At 31.0% G+C, this 26,643-nt stretch overlaps 2 protein-coding genes across 15 annotated transcripts in view; one reads left to right on the forward strand and one right to left on the reverse strand.

Moving 5' to 3' along the window:
- Positions 1 to 26,643, forward strand: part of LOC124428189 (cytosolic carboxypeptidase 1-like) — a 35,566-nt gene that overhangs the window by 1,436 nt on the left and 7,487 nt on the right. For 2 of the 13 annotated variants that reach the window (XM_046971975.1, XM_046971977.1), the window contains exons 2-15: positions 1,501 to 1,767; positions 3,240 to 3,388; positions 6,001 to 6,083; positions 7,102 to 7,213; positions 7,430 to 7,572; positions 7,714 to 7,858; positions 7,974 to 8,105; positions 8,460 to 8,603; positions 9,129 to 9,300; positions 9,579 to 9,645; positions 9,728 to 9,906; positions 10,039 to 10,666; positions 11,135 to 11,647; positions 11,741 to 11,919. In XM_046971975.1, the coding sequence (XP_046827931.1) occupies positions 1,673 to 1,767; positions 3,240 to 3,388; positions 6,001 to 6,083; positions 7,102 to 7,213; positions 7,430 to 7,572; positions 7,714 to 7,858; positions 7,974 to 8,105; positions 8,460 to 8,603; positions 9,129 to 9,300; positions 9,579 to 9,645; positions 9,728 to 9,906; positions 10,039 to 10,666; positions 11,135 to 11,647; positions 11,741 to 11,919 (2,741 nt within the window). In that variant the 5' untranslated portion in view covers positions 1,501 to 1,672. The other 11 variants (XM_046971974.1, XM_046971976.1, XM_046971983.1 and 8 more) reach the window with 10 other exon arrangements.
- LOC124428190 (C-type lectin 37Da) lies at positions 11,939 to 19,290 on the reverse strand. Of its 2 annotated transcripts, none has more exons than XM_046971988.1 (4): positions 19,155 to 19,290; positions 16,098 to 16,455; positions 15,474 to 15,629; positions 11,939 to 14,356 (listed from the first exon to the last, which is right to left on the reverse strand). In XM_046971988.1, the coding sequence occupies exons 1-4, from the start codon at positions 19,198 to 19,200 to the stop codon at positions 13,567 to 13,569; spliced, it is 1,350 nt and encodes a 449-aa protein (XP_046827944.1). In that variant the 5' UTR covers positions 19,201 to 19,290; the 3' UTR covers positions 11,939 to 13,566. The 2 variants fall into 2 exon arrangements, with proteins under 2 accessions (XP_046827944.1, XP_046827945.1); XM_046971989.1 differs by having other exon boundaries at positions 14,221 to 14,356; positions 15,467 to 15,629.

The raw sequence follows: 26,643 nt of genomic DNA on the forward strand, positions 1-26,643 counted from the left end.
AGAAAATGTATACCATTGTGTAAATAATCAATCAACACTATCATTTTGTGGTTACAATCAGCTGTCTCATAATAATTTACCGACCTACATTTTGGCGAAACTTAGAAATCGTGAAAGATTAGAACAACGTGTATGCTTTCTCGAACTTTTCGTTCGTTCATGTGACGTACTATTCTAAACACAATCTTGACAGATCATATAGTTTACTAGTATTTTTGTATATATATATATATACATACATATATATACATATATGTATATAGATGTGTATATTCGCGTCGAATTACAAAATGTAAGATGTTAAAATTAGATATGAATAGTGCATTTCAACGATTTGTACATTTCATTTCTCTGAATATTCAGATATATTGTATATCTGTCTTTTTTTATTTTCCAAAAAAAAAAGGAATTAGTCCATCATTTTACTTATCCCCTTTTCCTTTTTTTTAATTTTTAATTATATTCGATTATAATTCTTATCATCGGTCTTACGTATTATATAGATTGTATCTTTCATTGCTTTTATGGTTTTGTTAATTATTATTATTATTATATATATATATTTTTTTATATATATTAAATTCGTATAATATTTATTAAATATATAACTACGTGTCGCTTTTTATTGTTTAGAAAAAATAAGTCAATCGTTATTGAATTTTTTTTTGTAAATACGTTTCATCTTAAACTTAATTATTTGTTCGTTATATAGCTCGTATCTTTTAACGTGTATTTATTTATTTTTTAATTATCTTATTTCTTATAACATTCTAATATTAAAATTCTTTCTTTTTCGTTTATTAACATTTCATTCATTCGTTCTTTCACATTTTAATATTATCAATACTAACTCCTATCTTGCACGTATGCTTTATCTCTCTATCTCTCTTTAAGACTCATCTCGACGTGTACGTTATTGTCTTCCTTCTAACAACGATTAGTCACGTATTCATTGTGAAATTTAAATATTTCATGACATTTTCAAGCTTCGTCGAATGTCCTTGATAAAAAAGAAATTTGTGTGAGAAATTAAAAAGATATTGAAAAAAAAAAAAATAAGCAAAAAAAGAAAAAGAAAAAGAAGAAGAAGAAAAGGAAAAGAAAAAGAAAACTGACAAATAAATAATTAAACAAATAAATAAATAAAAACTAACCGGTTTTTGGAAAGCGGCCGTAGATATAAATAGAAGTACCTCGTGCGTGCATGCGTGCGTGCTATGATGCTTTTAAACATAGTTTTGGCAGCGAGAAACGTCAAACCGCTTCAGAGTCTTGAAGCGTGTGGATCGCGAATTTTGTCGAGAATTCGAGAAAAAGAAAAAGCAAGAAAAAGAGAAATAGAAAGAAAAAAAGAGAGAGAGAGAGAGAGAGAGAGAGAGAAAACAAAATTCAAATTTGTCTCTTACAAAGAAACATTTCTTTTTTTTAAACAAAATTTTCATATCGATAAATTCGAAACGATTTCAACGATCATAATTTTTTTTTCTTCCTTTATCTCAGTCTTTATCATCATCATCGAAAACACAAAGGCGATCTTGGTGAGAAGAAAAAAAACAGAGAATAAAAGAAAAGAGAGAGAAATAGAGAAAGAGAGAGCGAGAGAGAGAGAGAGAGAGAGAGAGAGAGAGAGAAAGAGAGAAAGAGAGAAAGAAAAAGAGAAAGAGCAGAAGAGATGAAAAGTGCATTGGAAAAGTGCGACAAGGAGAACCAGCGACCGATGGAAGTGGTTGCACTCGAGGAGAATGCGGAGGACATCGAAGAGGAAGAGTAAAAATCAAAAGCAACACAGAAACAACCTATTCGTGTATCGTGCGTGTGTGTCCGTCCTTCCTTAGTGTGTGTATGCGTGAGCGTATATGTATATGTTTGCCATGAGTCTGTTAAATATCTCTCTTCCTTTCTCTTTCTTTCTCTCTCTCTCTCTCATTTTTTTTGTCTAATATATTACTTACTATTTGCAGTCATCACAGTTTTTCTTTTGCATTCATCGCTTTATCAGCTTCTCAGTTAAACGGAATTAGCATCGTCATTTTATTTCTTAGGATTTCTTTTAATATATATACATATATTAAGATTTAACTTATTAACTAGATTCCCTTGAATTTCAAACTTAAATATTAAATATACGATGTTTACGAGTGTTCATGCGTGCTTATATATATATATATATATATATATATATATATGTGTGTGTGTGTGTGTGTGTGTGTGTGTGAACATGCCCGTGTATATATGTATGTATATATTAGATACTCAGTTTGTTTTAGTATCTACTTGCTTAATTATTAATTACATCAACTTCTAGTACTTGCTAGCTTCCCGTTAAACTTCGAAAGTTATTTTCAAACGTTCCTAGCTCGTTACGGTCTTTGCGTTAATTAACCTTGAAAGTTCCCTTTCCTATGCATGATTTTCCATTTTTGTGACATTGACTAACTGTGGTCAGCTGATAGCAAAATCTAATTAATGAGATTTTTCGTTTGAATTGGATCAGAGCCATAAGAAAGAGACTCATTGATATCTTTTAGAGATATTCATATTCTTTTAATTACGGGCGAAAGAAACAATAGTTCCTTCTTTTAATTTCATTTCTTTCATCATTATTGTTTTTCTTTTTTTCTTATTTTTTTTTCTTCTTTGTTTACTTCTCTTTTTTTTGTAATCGAAAAATTAACATTTCCAATAGTTCGAAAATTTATATTAAATGGATTTAGTTTTGACATTCTTTTTATTTCTTTCAACAAAGTCTCTCGATACAGATTTGTAATATAATTTCATGATGTTGTTTCATTCGAAATTGTATAAAAAAAAAAAGAAAAAAAAATTGTTGTTCTTCTTTTCAGCAATATCTTCTATCAATATTTCTCGTTACAATGACAATCAATTCGTCTTTTAGTAATTTCATAGCAATATTTTATCCAAGATAGAAAGATTGATTTTTTTTTTCAATCGAAAATATTAAATCTATTATATTCTGCAATTAAAAATTAATGAATAATATTATTCATTTTTTTAAGAATAATCATTATCAATTTGTACAATTTAATAAAATTATTATTATTATTATTATTATTATTATTTTTGTCGGCAAATTCGTTTACATTTGAAAGATAATTACTTTCGTTTAAATCACAATCGTTTTGCACGCCATGCTGTGTCAAGCTATTAACGAGCTCATTTAAGTTACCATCACTTTTACCAGAACGATGTAATTTTAACTGTTTGCTTTGCGGTTTAAGTGCGATGTCGCCGAGTAATAGATGCGTGGACGATGCTATAAACGACGTTATCCTGGAGAAGCTACGAAGTTTCGCGCCAAAACCACAAGAAGGTGGGGAAACATTCAGAAGTATTATAGCTAAGATACACGCACGAGTCACGTCTTCAGGTAATCATTTAATTTTGATAAAAAAAAAAGAAATATATATATATATATATATATATATATAATTATCTATTTATTTCTATTAATTTTAATTCTCTATAACTCAATTTTTCTATTACCTGTTTAAATAGAAACATTTATTTAATGTAATACTTATAATGTAATTTATAAATGATAAAGTCATATGACTTTAAAAGTACATATTTATAATACTTTTATTTATTTATTTTCTTTTTAAGATTCATTTTATTTTATCTCTTCATCAAATTAATTTAATTCATGTTCGAAGTTTTTATAATGTTTTATTATATTGATATAGTATAATTATAATGTATATTATCTATGTAATTTTATTATATTAATATTAAAAAAAGAAAGAAAGAAAGAGAGAGAGAGAAAGAGAGAGAGAGAGAAAGAGTTTATCAAATAATACTATATTAATATATTAACTTGGAATATTTTTGGGCAATTAATTTTTTCAATAAATAAAATTTCATATCATATATAATTGTTGCGTAGACACATGACCAAAAATTGAGTTATAACTGGCTAAATAAATCGGGAAAATAAGAATTTATCTACAAATCTTATATTTTTTACCACTTATTTACTTATCTACAAATGAATTTTCTAATATATCGTTCTTTTTATTTTCAATGAAAATTTTACCCTTAATACTTTACCCTTATCTAAAATCTCAGGAACAAACAGGGGGAAACTACTAAGGTTTATTTTAAGAACGATATCACGTTAATTGATCTACGAGAAAAGATCAAAGTACTAGTACGTTAGATCGATTCAGATATTAAAACGAAATAGAAATTCGGGTAATAGATATGTTAAGAGTGGAATTTTGGCTTTAAAACAAATTTTGTAGGAAGCTTACTATATTTCTTTTGTACAATGGAAACATTGTATTTCCTAATGTTTCTCAGATCTTTAAATCACTTAGTCAAGATACAAAATAATAAATTTTAATTGTTATCAACATTACTCTTTAATACGTTTATACTTAAGTACAAAATTAAATTATACATAGCAACTTATAACTCACAAAATTGTGAAATGAAAATTCAGGTCGCTTAAGAGATATATAACTTGGACTTTATGCGCTCGTTCAAGTTCTTCTTCTGAAACCTACTTCTAGAGATAACCCGATTTATATAGAATTAGATTGTGACTACGTAAACGTTATATTTCGAACGACGTCAAACGTTTTTGAAAATTTCGATACAATCTATGAAAAAAAAAAAAAAAAAAAAAAAATAAATAAATAGATAAAAACTTTCGACTGCACGTGTCTCTCATTTCTCATCGTAATTGATTCGAATCGATGTTTTTTCTTTTTCTTTTTTTTTTTGTTTGCGAAAAGAAGAGAAAAAGAAGAAGAAGAAGAAGAAAAAGAAGAAGAAAAAGAGAAATAATACTAATAATAATAATAAAAACGAGCAACTCTAAATTTCACATCAAATCGTGTTCAGTTTGACTATGATATTTCTCGAACAGATGTGTAAACTGACTTATGAGATATTAACATCTGGATGTGAATGATCTCGTTATTTCTGAGAATTCGTATTAAAGATTAATAAAAAAAAATATTACATAAGAACTTTCGTCAGACGATCTGATATATTATTAGTTGGCTGTTATCCAACTAACGAATGATATCCGGACAATACATACTGGAATGATAGAATCGATAGCTATTGAAATTGGGCCAATGTGATATGAACATTTTATCTTATTCCGTACCTAATTGAATTCCATTCAAATAGAAAAATGTCGATGCACTCGAATGAGTTACATCGATTTCGTTTCTAATAGAAATTGTTCTCTAATTCATATTGTCATTCTCAAATCATATGTTTACATATATATATATACAATCATATGTTTACATATATATATATATATATATATATATATATATATATATATATATTCTATTATTACAAAAGTTTACATTTTCTCTTAAGTGCTTTAAAGTTGGCAAATAAATTAACTTAAATCGAATAGAAAGGCCTTGTTAGAAATATATCAAATAACAGATTAAATCATTGTTGACATTGGAACGGCAAATAACTTTCGAATGATAAATTGAACCTATGGGTTACATATATTTTTTCACGTAGTTGCGCTCATGGCATTGATCCGAATTGGCTTGGTGTCAATTCTGAAAGTTGTATTACACCATCTTAACCATGAACACGTAAACAGTATGTTCGTTATCTCATCATAGTTGTAGCATCTTTCTTCACAGCTGTTCATTTGGTTATTCATATTTCTTTGCCAAGAAAATGTATGTTTGCTTTGTTGCAAAAAAAGAGAACATATATGTATATATATATGTATATATATATATATATATATATATATATATATATATATATATATATATATAATTTATCGTGATTGATACGAGGATGTTGTGGCATAATTAAAAAAAAATGTTTATATCAATACATGCATTAATTGATATATATATTTTTTTTATTTACAATTATTTTTACGATCGTAAATTTTATTTATTGTTCTATTTAATATTCAATTGAACAATGTTATATATACATACATACATATGCATTGTCAGTAAAACTTTTTACTTTATTTTTTAGACCGACGAGTTCGCGAACGTACTTTGGAGAAGTTATGGTGTAAGAATTCTGGTGCTATGGAGATTTTTATTACCACTCTTGAGGTAAACTTTATCGAGATAAAGTTTCGACTTTATAAATATTTTATGACAGAGTTCCATGGATAAAAATACTTTTTCTTTTATATATATATATATATATATATATATATATATATAAACTTATAACTTTTAACAAATACATAAACTTGTAACTTTTGTACTTTGCATTCAACATGGTTTCAATTTATAGTAAAGCATACATCGGTGATCTTCAATAATAATATTACATATATTATTTATTTATTTCTTTTTCTTTTTATTTGCAGAATGAATTATGAAAATATTATTTAATTTTATATAATTTATTTCTGTGACAATAAATCTTATTTTATCTGTCAGTTTTGATATGATACGATATGATAATTATAATATGAATTTTATAATATACATACATACATACTTTAAAGGATGTATTTTTAGTAAATGATCAAATGAAAAAAAATCACAAAACGAAAGTCAAGCGAAACGTGTTCGTTGGTTAATACTTCCACACCATCTGGACTTGATTAAGCGTTTCTGATAACTATAAAAGTATTCGAGTTTCGTACACGAAATAGTAGCGTGACAAAGTCGCATTAACGAGTTATGCACTCTTGTGTCAATCTATCTCGGAAAGGATTACTAAACTAGAAACCCGTTCGTTTTTATTTCTAATGAGTGTTGCACGAACGAACTATGAGTTTTAATTGCGTGACGATCGAAATCTTTTTCGTTATTTAAAATCAAGTCAAGTTTTAAATCAAATCGAGTTATTTAAAAATAAAAAGGAAAGATGATATAAAAATCGTGGTCGTCGAATAATTTTATGAATAAAGATAATTCTATTAATAAAATTATAATGATAATAATAAAAAAAAAAACAAAAAAGCGATTTTTGTATGCAACGAATTTTACAAATAACAATAATAATATTTCGTTTTTCAATTTCGTTTTTCAATTTCGTTTTTCGTATTAATAAATAAAATATTAAAATGAATAATTCTATTTTTTTCTTTCTTTTTTTTTCTTTTTTTTTTTACAGAATTCCAAGGATTACGTGTTGAATTGTAGTATAACTGGTATATTACACGAATGTATATCACCAAAAATGACAAAGGGCAAATCGAAAGGAAACAAGAACAAAAATGCAACAAGTAATATTAACTTATAAATTAATCGTTATCATTGATCTATGTAGTTAATAATCTTTATATGATCGCATCTAATGTACATATATCTACGTTATAATACTTATGTTTTAATAACTTTGTCGAATAGAAATGTTTAAATAAGTAAGTTTGAGATAAGAATGAACTCTTTATCGTTTCCTTTTTCTCTTTTTTTTTTTCTTTTTTTTCTTTTTTAATTAGGAAACAGTAACCGAATGGCGGTCATTCAACTGATCAATTCCGGGATCACGCAAGTCCTAGTTAAACTTTTAATGAATTTGCAGCATATGGATAGTATTTCTTCGGAAGTCCTTGTACAAGAAGTTCTTTGGATTTTGGGACAGGTAAATGTGTATATAATAATAATAATAATAATAATAATAATAATAATAATAATAATAATAATAGTAATAATAATAAATAATAGATTATAAACAATAGATATGGAAATGATATATTAAATTTATTTATAAATTTGTTTGTAGGTTTGCCAAAGGGATCAGAAATTTGTAACGAAATTGAAAAATTCAAATTATGTCAAAATATTTCATACGCTCCTTCAACAACATTACAACAACGGTAAAACAATTCTTCCTTTGTTGCTGATAATCAAAGTTTTTGCTAAAAATTGTAAGTATCGTTATAAGTTTAATATTACGATATCGATCATATAGATTGAATCGTTTATTAGCTGAATATATATATATATATATATATATATATATATATCTTTTTTTTTTCATAGCATTTTCTCAACAAGTTCTTATCAAAGATGGGATTGCCAATACATTAGAAAAGACCTTCGTTTGCATTGGTCATGTACCTCATATTAAATTAAAAGCGTTGGTCGAATGTTTGAAATATTTCACAATGAGCAGTAAGTATGTTATTCTATTATTTTATTAATATCAATGATATTATTGATATGAAATATTACAACAAAATATTTATTATTATCATTATCATTATCATCATCATCATCATCATCATCAACTATTATTAATAATAGTTATTAACATTCATCACTAATTAATTAATAATATTTATTATTATATTATTTTATATATTAATTGTTATTATTATTATTATATTATTACTATTATTATTATATAATTCGTATATTAATATATTTATTAACAATTATTTTCTTTTTGTTTTTATTATACAATTAATAATGATTCTCCGTCTGTTCCCTTTATCTTTTTCCTTTTTCTTTTTTTTCTATTCTCAGAATTATGCTGCACAAAATTTGTAAAGGCCGGAATGGTTCAACAACTGATGCGAACTTTCGAGAGATGGGAGAGATTCGACGGGCAATTGAGACTGAAGATATCCAACTACGTTCTGAACACGCTACAGCATCTTTGCGTAATAAGTAAAGTTCCTTTTACGAAAGCAAACCGCGTAGTATCCAGAAAAATTCTAAGAGAAGCAAAAAAAGGCTGACAGGTGCTTATAACGAGTTACATCGACCGTGTCCGGTTAAACGTTTGATCTGACAATCAGTAAACGTTCCATACGAATTAATTATAAGTCATTTCACAATTTCCTTTTAACACAACGACGCGTTTATATTCCATTTTTTGAAATTTTTTGGATTTTGTATTCCGCACTTTACGGAGCTCGAAGTATCAAGGGATATTTGAAAAATGCGAAGAAGAAAGGAAAAGAGAAAAAGAAAATAAACAAAAAAAAAAAATAAGGAGAAAAGAAAAATCATACCTCTTAAGATAATTTTTGAACGTAATGTAGTCGAGTGGTTTAACATTTATGAATAGTGTAAAGAAAAAGATTTCTCAGTTAAGTGCATGTCTCGAAGATGTATTTTCCTTCCTCTTGAAGAAAGCCTCTTTGGATAACTCGGAATCGTTTAAAAGACATTTCTTCTTCCCACTTTTAGAGTCTGGAAGGAAGGCTATTAAGTCTAACAATGGTCTACAGCTACTGTACCGGTTTTGTACAAACTGCCCGGAGGAAAAAGCCTACGACTGTTTATTGTCACGTATATGTGGTATAATCAATCAATGTCTGGAAAAGAAGGAGTTGCCTGTACCCGAAATGTCTCCTGCAAGGTGAACGATACTTTCAAGGTTTCCTAGATTTGATCTGTCCATTTTTAATTTACATACATATATGAGAACATTTATTATTGTTTATATTTTAAAATATGACAATTATTGCGACAATTTTATTCATACATACATTCATTCATTCATTCCCTCACTCATTCATTCATTCATTCATTCATTCATTCATTTATTCATTCATTTATTTATTCATTCATTTATTTATTCATTTATTTATTTATTTATGTATTTATTTATTTACTTATTTACGTATTTTTATTCAGATTTGTCTTGCCGGAAGCAAATGCCAGGGCTAACAGCATTGAAAGTGGCAGCGACCTTGACAGTCAAGTACGTGTCGCAGTTTAGTTAGTCATATAAAATTGTGGAGAAGAGTTTGCCCAGATTCTTCAATTTGAATATTTCTTTTAAGGCTAACAGCGTGGCCTCGCTTGGAAGATTATACAGTGATTTCGATTCAGGAGATGACGAAGATAGTCATAGTTCAAGGAGAACAAGTGATAAGAATTTGTATCCCAGCGAGGAAATAGACGAGAGTAAATTTTTTGCCGGAGTTTTCACGTCTCAAAGAAACGAAGAGGATTTGATTGGGTAAATTTCATTGGTTTCATCATTGAATATTATTTTTCTTTTTCTCTTTTATCTCTCTCTTTCTCTCTCCTTCTTTTTTTTAATTTTCACAAGATCTTAATATTTATCCAACATTATGAATTTTCGTTTTAGGTATAATGTTTTCTTTAAAGAGCTAGGCAATCTTCAGTTACAACTCAGTCTTGCTAAATCGTCATCAGAAAAGTTTATAGACTCGACGAATTCAACGTTTGACGACGATAAAACGTTTTCACGTTATACAAAAATATCCAAATCGAAAAGTTTCCCAAAAGATACCCATACCAATGGATCATTAAAACATCAAATTAAATCGGATAATGCAAAATCTGATTTGAAAACATTGAAAGATATTTCATCGACTACCACTGATAGGCATGCTTATTGTTTGATAGCGAGCAAAGTGAAAAGTGTTATCAGTTTTGTCAAAGTTGCTTATCCCGATCTGATTGGTGGTGATTCATTAGGAAAACCAGAACCATTGAACAGCAAGGATAGAAAAGTTTGTCGTGCTAAATTGTTAACTTGCGTGGAAAGGGGACTACATGCTGGTACAACGATTCAAGAGATTGTTTATGATCTCGACAATGTAACAACGTCTTTGTCGTCGAATGATAGAATTACGGAAAACAAGTTACTTTGTAATTGGGACGAGAAGAGAATTGGAAAAAGGAACTTGGAGACTAAGCATTTGCAATTTGAGTCTCGTTTTGAAAGTGGAAATCTTAGGAAAGCTATTAAGGTACAATCAGAATGTTTGTTTAAACTGTGTTAACGCGTTCACTAATAATTGAACTGTAAATGATCGTTGTTAACATGTATCATCGAATCATCTATAGTCATTCAATTAACAAATCAATAGAGACATTTAATTGAAGTAGTATCATTATTCATTAGTTAATTAAAATAATCTTCATTAATATTTCGTTTAAATCAATGAGTTGATCATTATTAAAAAGATTGATTTTTTAATTGTAATAATCGTTAATTAAAATGATCATCATTAATGTTTTATTTAAATTAATCAAGCGATCATTGTTAATACATTGATTTCTTTTGTTCATTTACGAAATTGTATATTGAGAAGTGAACGTGTTAATTTATTCCAAATATTGACTTAGCCAAGATATATTTGTTTTGTTTTATATCATTTTCATGCATATATCGTTTCATATCGTTTCTCTGTATTTTTTTTTGTCTTTTCTTGCAGATAGGCTTGAGAGAATACGATTTGATCTTAACGCCAGACGTTAACAGTGCCTCTAGACATCAATGGTTTTACTTTGAGGTTTCAAATATGGAAGCAAACGTTTCTTACACGTTTAATATCGTCAATTGCGAGAAGGCAAATTCTCAATTTAATTTCGGCATGAAGCCTATACTATTTAGCGTAACCGAGGCACAATTGGGTCGACCATATTGGGTCAGAACTGGAACAGATATTTGTTATTATAGAAATTGTTATCAGAGACCAACAAAAGGGAAGAACTATTTGACGACATCGTTCACTGTCACCTTTACCCATGCTTATGACGTTTGTTATCTGGCTTATCATTTCCCTTATACCTATAGCCAATTGATGACAAATATTTGGAAATGGACCAAAAAGCTTTCATCCTCTAATATTTATTTTCGTGCCGAGTCACTTTGCGAATCGTTAAATAACAATGAAAATCCAGTATTGACTATAACATCGCCAGACTCGAAGAGCAATCCTACACAAGTGAGTTATATATCTTTTATATATTTTATTACAATTAAATATTTTTATCCTGAAACTTTAAGTTATTATCTTTTTTGATAATATTATATTTAGAATAGAAAAGTTATCTTCCTGACGTCCAGAGTCCATCCAGGTGAGAGCAACGCTTCCTGGGTAATGCATGGAACATTGGAGAGCCTTCTAAGCAATTCAACTTATGCTACTAGCTTACGTGACGATTATGTCTTCAAAATAGTACCGATGTTGAACTTAGAAGGTGTGGTCAATGGTTGGTAAGTAATAAGACATGAATAATAATAATAATAGAATTATAATACCATCGATATTTATTACAGAAGTTGAGCGTTTATCACGCTGTTGTACGATAGTATTGTATAAAATTATTGTGAGTGCGTGACTTATCGTTTAGCAGCTTAGTCAAAAAGATTTTCAAAAAATAATGAATGAAGAAGTATAGGTGGAAGAGAGGGAGGGAGGGAGGGAGAGAGTTAGATCGTTTAAGGGAGCTAGATCGTCGTACGTCCAGATAACGGAAGAGTTAATCCCTGTTATCCCTGTTATCAATCAAAGAAAATTAAAAGGTTTTCTTTGTTCATTTGGGGTTCCATTGAACTCCTCGTTTTGTGGACGTAAAGCGAACGTTTAAATTTAATTCTAAGGGATGATTAATCTTGATGAATAAAACGTGACGTCAGCGGACTCTACCAGTTGCCCACACCGGTGAATAAATGATAACGAGCGAGTATTGATCTCCTTTTTATTTAAGATCATTCGTACGCATGTATATTATGTGATTGAAATGATGTTATATGATGATGCCCGTTGCCGTCACGAATATCATGCATTAAAATTAACGCTACGATGAGAGTACGTACTGACATCGATACGTTCTGGCATCGTCGGTTGGAGGAAAAATTTACTAATAATAATGAAGAAGAAAAGATAATGATTTCATTATTAAAATATTCTATCGCATGAACAATATATAAATTTATATTGAAGTTTAACAGAGATTAATTGATGATCATTGTAATAATGGCTTGATAAAATATTCTTAAAGAATTTTACTAAGATTTTGTTTTGTTTTGTTTCGTTTTTCATTCGAACAAAGAGTGATACGTGAAAAAGAAGAAAAGTAAAAAAGAAGAAGAAAAAAAAAACGATATAAAATCGAGTATGTCCATGCCAAAGACATTTCTATTTTCCTCCAACCAAGGACATCCAGTTATAGTACGTCCATTCTCACGCCTGTAATATTTATCTTAGAACGTTAACCAATACGAAATATGAGCATGATGTCTCGTACTATCGATGTACCCACGCGATGATGATTATGGTGATTCACGAGTGTCTCATTTTCTTTTTTCTCTGTGTTTTCCTTTTCTTTTTTCTTATTATTACTATTATTATTATTATTATTATTATTATTATTATTATTATTATTATTATTATTATTACTACTATCATTATCATTAATATTAATATTAATATTATTATTATTATTATTATTATTATAATTATTATTATTATTATTCTTTTTCGATAAACGCGACGATGAACGTGTGTTAAAAAATAGAATTACAGATAACGTTCGAAGAAAACGCGAAGAAGTTAGGTTCCTACGACGTTGGAAAAAATTGCTTGCGATTTTCGTTAAATCTATAATAATGGATTCATGTTTAATCAGAAATAAGATAGAGATAAGATATGTTGATAGTGTCAAAGTGTTCTTGGACTAGAAGAACTTGTTTTAATGATCGCTAGCAATCTCCTTTTCGTGAGACATTTCGTGTATCCTTTATCTTCATCGTCGATCTTCTTCTTTATCTTCTTTATCTTCTTCTTCTTCTTATTCTTATTCTTCTTAGTAGACGAATGAACGCGTTTAACGAAGGCGTCGATGCCTAAAGAGTAAAGCGTTACTTGGACGGAGGGTCTAATACTTTGCCGTTGGTGCGCACTTTGATGTTGTACCTATAGGCCGGTTCCGCCTCTGGCAGGATCGTACTACTATCATCATCCTGATCCTTCATCATTGCTGATTCACCGATGTCCTGTTGATCGTTAACGTAGTCTTGAACAGTGTCATAAGGACCAATGGTATGTGCATCCTCGAGACCATTATTTGGCGGTTCAGTTTCAGCTTGGACATCGGTATGTATATCAGCCGGTGCATCCGAGAGAACGTCATAATCGAGAGAATCCCTGTGTTCCATCTTCATATCCGAGGTTGATGGTCTAGATGCCGTACGAAGGACTTCACGAGTCTCAAGACCGTCGAATACACTCGCAGAATTCTCTTTTCTAGCTTGATGACGTATTACTTGACCATCATCGTTGCCAGCTGTGAAGAGACTCGTGATGTCCGGAATATCGTCTGGTCTAGTATTCTCAAGGACAAATGCATCAGTTTGTCTACGACGTTCGATGTTCCCTAAGCTCGATGTCGTTGATTCTTCATGTTGATCATCTTTATCATCTAACTTGCCAGACACGGAAGCGGCTGTTGTTATCAGCCTGCTAACGACCGGGTCTTCGGGTACGTCTTCATTCGCTGATTCTTCATTTTCCTCGTTCGACGATGACGTTGTCTTATCTTCGATAACTTCATCATGTTTTTTCTCATCCTTATTTTCCTCCTCCACGTGCTCGTCGATCTGGTCGTCGCTGGCCGGCGCCGAGGTGGTCGTTATGTAGGGTCTTCGATTTCTGGAAAAAATCAAATTCAGCTCGCCATCAATTTATATCACATTTTTATCTTTATCATTCCTTTCAAATTTATTTATTTATAATCGTCGAAAGAAAACGTTGCCAAAGACGAAGGGACCTTTGGATCATTGTTTGAAAAAAATATTTTATTCTCATCTACGAGCAACGTTTACTCTCAAATGATTATTATTATTTATTATCATCGTATTAGTTATGTTAGTTAGCCTCAATGTATTAAATAGAAGCTCCTAAACGCAAAGAGCGAAAGTCTCGATCCATTTAAATAAGTTTCCAATTTTCATTTGTCGGATTAAACTCATCAATGGATCGAAACTTCTTCGTTATCATGTGTGTGTGTGTGTGTGTGTGTGTGTGTGTGTGTGTGGATGTGTATATACGTATATACGTATATGTGTTTATCGTGTCATTTGTATGCCTTTGTCGAGTATTTGAAGCGAGAAGCGAGAGAATATATTTGCGTTATTACGAAAAGCACTTACTAAGTATCGGACTTTGAGATTTTTCTTTTTCTTTCTCTTTTTTTTTATTTTTTTTTATTTTTTTTTTTTGCAGAAACAAGCTTTAGAACCAAGGTCAATATTTCTGAGAGATCTTAGTAGAAAAACAAAAAACAAAAAAAAAAAAAGAAGCGTGTACGTTCGCATGAAATTATTGAAAATTATATCAGCTGGATACTTTATTCTTTTATCCCGGAGGATCCCAAATTACCAGCAACCTTTTGATTATCAGCTAACTACTGTAATAATAATAAGAATAAGCTTTTAGAACGTTTTATAATTTGTAAGGAAAAGAAAAAAAAAATAACCGTGATAACCGATAAAAACGTTGCAATTCGATCCTATATGAAAATATAAAAGATCTTATGCGTTCATGGGGGTTTAATCTGCATATTTTATCGGTTCTCTTTATACAGTTTATATCCGTATAGCCAACAGGATTCACCTTAAAGACCCACGTCTTTAGATTTTTTTCTTCCTTATCTTTTTTTCTCTTTTTCTTTTTCTTTCTCTTCCTCTCTCTCTCTCTCTCTCTCTCTCTCTCTCTCTCTCGGCAATTTCGTGTATTTTTTTGTGACAAGTATTATCTCACCTCTTACCCCTGAGTCGCGGAGACTGGAATGCTGCCGTAGTTATAGTAGTAGCATCTTGTTTGCTCGCAGATAAAGTCCTTAACGAGGGTACAATCCTGAGCCTCCCATGCTAACGTTGGTGCTATCATCGCGACGCAACCGTCTGCACTGCCACTGTCGCCACTTGAAAATAGAATAAATTACTGATAAGAATACTTTTGATATCTTATTTGTAATTTTCAATCGAATTTATTTAAGATAGATATTTCCTGTATTTTCTTTTTTTGCTTTTCTTTATTTCTTACTCTTTCTTTTTTTTTTCTTTTTTGTAACTGATTGATAGTTTCGAGATAATCCTCCCTTCGTTTGATATATAATAATAAAATGCAGGATTCTCTCGAAGCTTTCTTATTGGTCATTAAAAAATAAAAAAAAATAAAAAAGTGATAAAATCAATAAAATTTTGCAAATTTTTCGAGTAAAAAGACTTCGTCGTATATTTTATTTTGCTTTAGCACAATTTCTAATTATTTCAACGAAGACAAAGGATTACTTAATAATTTATCTTTTTTCTTTCCTTTCTTCTTCTTTTTTCTCTTTTTGTTTTTTATCTTTTTTTTTGTTTTTTGTTTTTTTTCTTTTCTTCTTTACCTTTCACGCGCAACTCTCTGAGGTTCGGTGCCAGGTGGAACATCAGCAGGTCTGTTTCCAGGTCTCTTTAGCATATAATCGAATGTCGTGTTGAAGGGTAGTCCTGTACTCATCCATAGGAACATATCCGTGCCGAGTTTATTACCAGACGTCCAAAAATCATATTTTGTGTAACCGGCATTTTTAAGATATTGTGTCATAGTGTCTGATTTTTCCTTCGTTTCAAAGGACGCCAGTTGAAGACCCAGAGAACGACAATATTGATACGCTAGGAAGTAGTTCAGTTCTGGACTATACGGATTCATTCTTGATACAAAATATTGAACGCCATCGAGCTGAATTGTCGTGATCCTCTGACCTGTAAATTTTTACCAAATTTTAAAAGAAATTCAATATAACATTTAACGAATTAATTGTGGAATACTTTTATGCATAGTTCTTCACAAAGGCAATGTATGTCTAATCATCATTGAATTAAATCAAGCGTGTAATTGACACTTATGAATGACACATTTTGTGACATGATAACTTTAATCGTCTGGAATAATATATTAAGGTTGCGACTGTCACACAAAATGTGTCCAATTTTATCATCATATACAATAACTCTCCAATTAATAATAATAATAATAATAATAATAATAATAATAATAATAACAATAATGACTTAATAATAATAGTAATAATAATAATGTAATTATTAAAATAATTACATTTATATTGATCGGTATAACTAAACAACAAATTATTCAAGATGATATACATCAAGTATAAAAACATAATAATAATAATAATAATAATAATAATAATAATAATAATAATAATAATAATAATAATAACAATAATAGTAATATCGAATAAATAAATGATTTTGTCATAATAAAATAATAAATAATTAAAGGATATGATAATTCGTTGTAGCAAATATTATGAAAGATCGTAATTTTGTGAAAATAAAATTATCCTCGATTATGAAATCGTCAAAAACCGGTAAAGGATCGTCTTATGGAAACTTTTGAATCCTTCGTATTATCTCATCGAAGCACGTTTCCTTCGTGGACTTCCGACAGAACCGCAAATGGCATCTTCAGATGGAGAAACACCATCTGTTGAATTCTAATCTACCCGGTGTCCCATTTTAGCGTGTCGATAAACGATTCTCTTCATAGCAAACCGTTACATTCAAGAATGAACATTCATTCGAATGCAACTTGTACACACAACGTGTCGATTATTCTTTACTTTTATTGGCCGATCGGTTCTTTGAACTTTCAACTTTTAATTAATCGTTCGAACACTCGATAGTCTCTTTCTAGAATGTTATAGTTTATTTAACAAAAAACACTTTGTAATTATTTTCCAATGGATTGAGATAATGAAACGAATGTTGAAAATTTAATAATATTTTCTTCATTTCAAAACTCAAACAACAAAATGTTGAAATAAATATATGAAGCTTTTTAAAAAATAAAACAGAGAAGGATCAAGTTCCGATAATCTTCTTTTATCTTATATCGATTTAAAAATGGAATATCTTTTCACGATTTAAAATAACGTTAAATCTATTCGTAATATATTCCTTTGTCTACATGGTTATTACAACAAAGAACTTTAATTATCTTAAACACGGGCACTCTTTATCAGCACCAAGGGATTTAACTGAAACTACACGAGGAGAAAAAGAGAAAGAGAGAGAGAGAGAGAGAGAGAGAGAGAGAGAGAGAGAGAGAGAGAGAGACAGAGTGAGAGAGAAAGAAAGAAAGAGAGAAAGAGTGTGATCTTTTGTGAATAGAATGATATTCATACAGACGTATTCGTTAGAGTTCATTGAACTTACACGATTATTTGGTTAACTGTACTTATGAATTATTAGTTGTATATAGGGTTCTAAACAGCTTCTAGATGAGAACACGTAACTTTATCTTTCTCTCTCTCTCTCTCTTCTCTCTTTCTATCTCTATCTATCTCTATCTATCCCTCTCTATCACACTTCTCTTTAATTTCTAATCTATCTAAATACGATCGATCGTCTAACTTCTTTCATTTCAAAAATATTTGAATATTTATGAAGGAGAAGATGAAGTCTTACATATGTTAAATCTTCAAGAACTCAAAAATATTCTTTGTAGAATTCTAAATATATTATATATATATATATATATATATATATATATATATATATATATATATATATATATAGTTTCTAATAATAATCACATGACTCAAGATTAACTTGGTAGTCGTTCGTAGGGCATGCGTAGAAATAAAAATTGTCGATGCATCGTGGAAAAACTGGCGACGCAGGTGATGGTAAACGACCGGAAGACCTTGAGACGTCTGCCGGCAGTGAAAAGCGAAGACTCGCGAGCGAGTTGGCTTGTGTCTCACTAAACTATACCCTTCATTCATCGAGTAAGTCACGCTCGTTGTACGACGCTGTGAGAATTTTTAATCCGACTTAACCGTGACGAGAGAGAGGTAGTATGTACCTTCGCTGAAAGTAAAAGACCCCGACAACGAGTGCCACAGCAAACGAATACATAGCGAAGAACGAACAAAAAAAGAAAAAAAAGAAAAAAAAAAGAAAAAAAAAGAAACAAAGAAAAAAGAAAAAAGCAATCTCACGACGACAGCGACGAGAGAAAAATGTTCGTTCGTATTAATAACGATCTATTTTCTTTTCCCTTCCCTTCTTTCCTCCTTTTTTTCTTCCTCTTTTCAAACAAAAATTCATTTCTCAAAAATATAAAGATGTACCCAAACAGATAGATAAGAACAAAAATGCGAATAGTCGGGCTTATCAGGAGATATAGAAATTAGGATATTGGAAAAAAAAAGAAAAAAAAAGAAACGGAAAAAAAAGAAGAAAAATATATTTTGCATTTTTCCGATCGGTACGTACATCTACGAGACTTAGATCGTTCGATATCGACTGAGAAGATAGTGGTATCGAAAAGAAAAAAAAAAAAAGAAAGAAAAAGAAAAAAAAACAAAAGGAATAGAAAAGAAAAGCGAAAAAGAAAAAAAGAAAAAGAAAAAAAAATAGTATTTACTAACCTGAAGCGAAGGCCACGATAACTAGAAGCAGCGTAGCGATCTTCATGTTGCCGTGCGACTAATCGTACGATCAAGCAGTCGTTTCCGTTTCCGACTGTCGGAATACACCGGATGTTAATGTTAGGGTCGCGTTCTCGGACTGGCCTCGCGCTGCGTCGGGGGCCCCCTTAAGAGTCTTCTGGCCGGATCCAAGAGGAGGGGGTCGTTGAAGATGATTCACTGGCAGTAGCCTAGAGGAGGACGGACGAAGGCACCAAGGGACGCTCGAACTATCGTTTGGAAAACGGGTGGGGAGAGTATAGAGCTTTATAGAGAGAGAGAGATAGAGAGAGAGATAGAGAAAGAGAAATTTTGCCGAGTGGAGAGGGACAACTCAGACGAAGAGAAGATGAAGATGACGTCGAAGGATCGATTCTTACCTTGCGTCGATGACGATCCCAATGTATGGTCTACCAAGTGAGAAACTAAAATGGATTGTTAAAAAATTCTATAGGACGAGTTAGTAAAAAAGAAAAAGAGAAAGAAAAAAAAAGAAAAAGAAAGAAAGAAAGAAGAAGAAGAAGAAGAAGAAGAAGTTACCACAGTGTATATGTGTTACGTCTATGTGTATAAGGTTCATGGTACATAGAGTAGGTTCGTTGACTTTAAGAAAAAGAGTTGCCTTGGATCAAATGTAGTAGTAGCGTAAAATCGTTTCGATTCGCTTCGATCATCTTGAATTTATTTTGGAATGTTTTTCTCCCCCTCCCATCTCCTTTTCTTTTTAACATCGATCATTCCGATAAATTGGAATTCGTATAAGGTTTTCGTTTCTATTTATTTCTTTTTCTTTCCTTTTTTTCTTTTTTTTAATCATAAATTTTTAATATAGCCGATTAAAGTGTATTTCAAAGATAAAAGGAGAAGGAGGGGGGAAATAGGAATGAAAAAAGAAAAATAAATAGAGAGAGAAAAAAAAAGAAAGAAACAAAATCTCCAAGATCGATTAGATATGATCTCATTGATCAAAAATCTTTATATAATCAAACGTTTAATATCACGTATTAATAGGAAATTTCTAAATATCAAATAAGATCGAAAGGATAATTCTTATGAAATAAATTTTCATTCCTGATGGAATGCCAGTTCTTCGCTGGTCTATCGGTGAGCCTATCGACACGGTAGGCCGCAAAAAGATTTCAGTCTCAAGGTAGGCTTCATTTCTGACCGCGTCTTCTCGCTCGAGATCACCTGCTGCTGTTGCTGTTGCTGATGGTACATATCGTCCAGTCCAGTTTTCTCTTCAGCACCAACTATCGTGTATACTTTGGTTACAATATAGAACCGGTACCTCGTACCCTAGAAAAGCTACGTATCTTCTTCTACATCTTCTTCTTCTTCTTCTGTTCTTTTTCTTCTTATTCTTATCTTAACTATCGTCTCTTTTGCTCATAGCCCATCGTCGGATCAATGATCATACACAGCGAGTTATTTCTGTTACGAGCTGTGTGCGGGCATCCCTAAAAAAAGATTCTCGCGTGACATTCGAGACCTACCGCACTAGGAAACTTCTTCTTTCGTTCCTACACTTCTACATGAAGAACATGAAAACTTATTACAATAAAGAACTGATCCTGTAACGAGAAGACTCACGGCTTAGATCTCTTAGGATTGATTCTTGACTATTACTAATTTTTATCGAACGATCGTACGATTTTATCCAATGACGTTCGTTATTAAAAATGATCGAACGTTGTTGTACATAAAAAAAGAAGAAAAAAAAAATTAAGAAAAATAAGAAACAAAACAAATTTTTTTAATTCTAATTTAAAACAAATGTACGTCGTAATAAATATCTATTATTTATTTGAATTTGATCATCGATGAGGTAACGCGTTAAATTTGTTTCCTTTTTTTTTCCTTTTCTTTTTTTTATGATTCTAATAGCGCAAACTAATCTTTTTTAAATAAGGAATCAATAAAACTTCCAATCAATTTGCCTAATCATTTTTACAAAAGTTATGTAAGAATATTGATTATTCAAATACCGTTCCGTTAGTTAAGAAATTAACATAACGCTAATTCATTCGATCATGGACAAGAGTTCATTAGCCTCGAAACATTCAACAACACTTTCCTGTTTAAACGTATGAGACTTGGAAAAGCAAACGAGTTAACGTAGGCATCGTCTTTTATCGCGATGCCATTCGGACAGTCGTGTACGTGGCGGCTCCTTGTCGCCTCTAAGTTCTCACGACCCTGCTGAATCACCGGTAGCAAGTATTTTTCTTGACTTTCAGCCTATCTCATCGTCTATTTTATTTTGTTCTTTTTTTTTACTTTACTGATCTTGATTTATTATTCTCTCTCTCTCTCTCTCTCTCTCTCTCTCTCTCTCTCTCTTTCTCTTTCTCTCTTTCTCTCTTTCTCTCTTTCAAAGATTTAAAAACAGTTAATTTTAGAGAGAGAGAGAGAGGGCAAATTTATTCCATCAAATAAAAGAATATATAATAATTCTAAAGTAAATATATTCAGTTAATTAGAAATTACGTAATTCAGAGAAAGAAATTAATAAATCAATAAATTGAAAAAAGGAAGAAAAACAACAATTTGACAAATGTCTCCTTTCAATATATATATATATATATATATATATATATATATATATATATATATATATATATATATAAATTTACATAAATATATCAAAGAAATGTGGTGTGTTGAAAGAGAAATTTATAGAAGGTCAACAAAATGGCGGAAGTCAGTGATGTCCCTCTTCAAAAGAGCGAAGACACACAAGGGTCCATGGTTAAATCATGGTTTTATCTTTACCTTGGCGTAGGTCAGTTTAACAGGTCACGCCTACCCACCGGCGTATTTCCCATGGGAATTCAACGAGTGTACTCGAATGCACTCGAATGCACTTAGAGAGAGCTCCGGCAAAGTGGCCAATGGGGGTCGAACTGTGTTCGTGGTCGAGCTGATGCTTTAGCCGGGAGCTGGATCCTGGATAAACAAGCACGAGTCTCTTCTTCTTTTACTTCGTTCTCTCTCTCTCTCTCTTTCTCATACTCTCTTTCTCATACTCTCTTTCTCTCTTTCTCTCTTTATCTCGGTCTCTTTCTCACAAGCAACTTCTCACAAACGAGCCTCGGAGGGTTTTCGCCTGTTTTTTGCCAAAATAAAAGCAACGAAGGGCTTTCGAGGCAACCAGCCGATGCGACGGCTAAGAAGGAGTAGAAGAAGAAGAGATGGAGGAGGAGGAGGTGGAGGAGGAGGAGGAGGAGGAGGAGGAGGAGGAGGAAGACGAGGAGGAGAAGAAGAAGGAGGATGAGGAGAGGATGCTACAGGAGGATTCTCGCCGAGGTCTATTTCAGGCCCTGCCAGCGATCGCTATGTAAGGCCCTCTTCTCTCTCTCTCTCTCTCACTCTTTCTCTTTTGCTTTCTTTCTCTTTTTCTCTCTCTCTCTCCCTCTCTCTCTTCTATATATCCTTTCTTTCTTTCTTTCTTTCTTTCTTCCTTCGTCTCCCATCATCCACCACCACCACCACCACCACCTCCTCCTCCTCCTCCTCCTCCTTCTCCTCCTCCTCCTCATCTTCCTTCTCTCTCTTGCATACAGAGATCTTGGTTTTAGCGCGCGAACAACCTCGCTTCGAGAGACGATCGGTGGGACTCATAGGCCCCTGGAGGCTCTTCGTCGACTCTTCCATTTTGATACTACAATACTAGGACAGTGATCCTCATATCGTACTTTCATATATTTTACAACGATATATCGTATAGTAATTAGTGTCAATGAGATAATTATATATTTTTAACGTTGGTTGAGATTCGTTCGGAATTTTTTTTTTTTTTTTTTCTATCAAATTCGAGGGACCAAGTTTGTTGCTAGGCGTTACCCACGAAAGTTAATTATTTTTGTTCTGTGTTTCTTTTTTTTTAGTTCTATCCTTTTTTTCTTCTTCTTCTTCACGAGCCTCCCCTTTTCTTTCTTCTTTTTTGTCCTAAGTTATTCAGTTACGAGTATGCGAAAGTTAATCAAGAAAGACCCATCATATATTCTTCTTTTCGTATTTCTATATTTTCTTATTTTCTTTCTTTATCTTTTCACTTTTGGTCTATTCTTATAATTCACTTTGAATAGTTCAGCATCTTTTTTTTGTTATTCCTTATCTCAAAATGGACTTTGTTAAACGCAATGATCTTCATCTGTGCTTCGAATCGATTTGATTTTGACCGTGACAACTGGTCCAAAATCAAAAGATATTACATTTGGTTCGGAAAACAAGGTCTCACGTAAGATTTGATTTTTCTTTTCTTTCTTATTCAGAAGAATATTTTATTATTATTATTATTATTATTATTATTATTATTATTATTATTATTATTATTATTATTATTATTATTATTATTATTATTGTTTTCTCCTTATTTTTTTTTTATAATGAATATATTATATCGATTAGTTCGATTAATATGAAATCAAGTTGAGAACTTAATGTATATATTTCTTTAGAACAGATCTCGTTGCTTATGTACTCACACCTTGCTGTGTTCGTTCTGTCCCATGGATATATATTTAGACAGTTTGTTTCCCGTGAGATTTAATGCGATTATACGACGCCGCCACGAAAGATCCGCGTCTTTCCTTCGGAGAAAGAGGAGTCGGAAATGTAAAAAGGAGAAGAAGTAGAAGGAGAAAAAAGAAGGAAGATGAGGATAAGGGTGGAACATAATCTCTTGCTGTCCGCTAAATCATCGTCACACATCATTCTTTCTCTCTTTCTTTTTTAAATAAGAAAACTTTACTACATTGCCAGAGTAATAATACTTACAAATATTTCCAGTTATTATATTACTAATTACATTAACAGTCATTGGATATCTCATTATTTTTTATTTTTCTTTCTTTTTTTTATTTTTTTTTTTTTATTTTTTTTTTTTTGGTTAATCTTTCGTTTTATTTATCACGTTCAATTAAATTTATTCGGTTTATTCGACAATACAACTGCAAATGTGTTTGTTCAGATTTTATACAATTTTGATTCTTTTTTTTGTCTTTTTTTTATTGGATTAGGAATATTTAGGTATGGTCTTAGGTTTCATTTTTTTTTCTTTTCGAATTGGTAATCTAAATAGATTTAGAAATAGGATTAGAAATATTGTGACATATCTAATTGTTTTATTCCCTTTTATTTTCTATACACACACAAATATCCATTTATTATTATAGAATATATTTATAATAGATTTACTTTACTTTGTTTGTATTTCAATCTCCTTTTACATTGGATTAAGAAATTATTCTATATTTTTCTATTTCTATATACTAACTATATATATAAATATATATACGTGCTACGTTATTTCTACTATAGCTATACAATGTAATGTCTCAGTATAATAAATTAGATCGTTATTCTCTTTGTATCTTGACTGCTGCCGGGTACGAAACAGACGATGCATAATCACCGATAGAAGGCAGGAATGGATGATAATAACAGCCATGGTCAACTTAGAGTCGCCTCTCTTCTCATCTTCTTCTTCTGTTACGTGCAACGAGTACATGAGTATGACCTAGAACCTGAAACCGTGAACTCTCTCTCTCTCTCTCTCTCTCTCTCTCTCTCTCTCACTCTCACTCACTCTCTCTCTCTCCCTCTCTCTCTCTCTCTTTCTCTTTCTCTTTCTCCCTTTTCTCGTGTATCCGACCTCGAGTACCATGATAAAACTTATCCCTTTGAAGTTACCTTCAAAGAAAAGCGAATCTCTTCTCGATCACCATTAAGATCCAAGCTTATCCCCATGAATTTATAGACACTCCTGAAGATTGGTCTGCTTCAATAGAAAAAAAAAAATATCGAATACGATGTGAAATAACGATCGTCCATAGTAATAAGTAATGATCGAAATCATAGGGTTCAATCTCTTTAAGGGCATTATCTGTGCCTTAAGTTCAAGAGAATCATCTGGGTCTACCTTCGTTTATCTCTGTCTTGACCTTGAATACGTAATTTAATATTTAACACGCATGAGAATAAATTCATTCGCTTGTTTTTCTTCAAACTTGTTCTATCTATATTTCCTTTTCTTTTTCTCCTTTCTCTCTCTCTCTCTCTCTCTCTCTATTTTCTCTTTATTTCGAGATGTTGTTTCGCTAAGAAGAATCTGATAGGACTAGAAGAGAAGAAAGATACACGATTAGAACGGTATAGGTCATCCTCCGAAAGATCAAGACCTTCGAAACCTAATTTTCTCGTGTCTAGATTTGCCTTCTTGGTAAACTCGTTAGACTCAAGATTTATGCCAACGGGTATTCTATTTTAAGGAACCTATATCTAAAAGATATAGTTTCTCATCATACCAAATGTCCTTTGTTAAGAATAACATTCTTAATTTTGTCTTTTTATTTTCTTTTCCATCTTCTTTCTTTTTTTCTTTATGATATAAGCAATTAACATAAACAATTTTCTTAATAGAAAATTGAAACGTTAACATGCCCTTTTTATTCAAAGTTTAATCGTTTAATTTGATACGATTATTATTTGATATTGTTTTTTTTTTTTTTTTTTTTTTCTAATATATCTGATGATAACGATGATATCTGATATATTCGATATTTTACGTTTTATCGAATCTATTCACTTTTACAATAATTATTTAACATTGTTAATCTTATTTGATTTATCTATCGATATATGATGAAAATAAATAGTTTTTCTTTATGGCACAAGTTATAATATCAATATATTTATCATTCGACGTTTAGATGTCCGTTGATTTTTTAGTACTATAATAAATTAGTCTATTTTATTTATCTAGACATTCGTTTTTACTATAAAATCCTATCACTATCGACGATTGTAACCTATCATAAATCGTAAATGAGAGGAACGTTTTTCCTTAGAATGTTAAGTTGTATCTTAGAAAGACGTGATATCATCGAGTAACAAAGTATAGAGATAGACGATTGGTACGTGAGTAACGTGGAATAAATTAGCAAGGACTTGTCGTTCGTCGACATTTACACGACATTATTAAGGAGATTCACGTCGGTCTAGAAATAGCTCAATATGAAAATAGCATTCCTTCCGTTGCAAGGAAGTAATACAGATAAGGATAAGATATTTTAATAATTTTACTTATGGAATGTGTTCAAATATAGTTAGACGATTTTTGAACGTATTGATCCCCACCTAAGAAAAAAAAAAAAAGAAAAAGGAAAGAAAAAAAAAGAATAAAGAAAAGAAGAAAAAGAAGAAGAAGAAGAAGAAGAAGAAGAAGAAGAAGAAGAAGAAGAAGAAGAGGAAGAAGAAGAAGAAGAAGAAGAAGAAGAAGCAGAAGAAAAAAGAAACTTGTCGAGTAGTTACGTACATTCTATCGAAGAATGGCTTGAAGAATTCTTCGAAGAAGCGGTCGTTGAAACTGGTAGAAGAAGCCAAGGGATTCTTTCGGCCCTTTTCCGTACCCGACGAGCTCGTAAAAAAGGGCCAGGAGACCTTG

This window comes from Vespa crabro, chromosome 11 (assembly GCF_910589235.1).
Source record: "Vespa crabro chromosome 11, iyVesCrab1.2, whole genome shotgun sequence".
Taxonomy (NCBI): domain Eukaryota; kingdom Metazoa; phylum Arthropoda; class Insecta; order Hymenoptera; family Vespidae; genus Vespa; species Vespa crabro.

What these genes read in the sequence shown, in the direction of transcription:
- LOC124428190 (XM_046971988.1), bottom strand. Translation starts at nt 19,200, where the DNA reads ATGAAGATCGCTACGCTGCTTCTAGTTATCGTGGCCTTCGCTTCAG. An exon ending in CAGAGAGTTGCGCGTGAAAG is followed by an intron (nt 15,630 to 16,097) that starts GTAAAGAAGAAA and finishes TCTATTTTCAAG; the next exon opens with TGGCGACAGTGGCAGTGCAG. An exon ending in CCAGTCTCCGCGACTCAGGG is followed by an intron (nt 14,357 to 15,473) that starts GTAAGAGGTGAG and finishes GATTTTTTCCAG; the next exon opens with AAATCGAAGACCCTACATAA.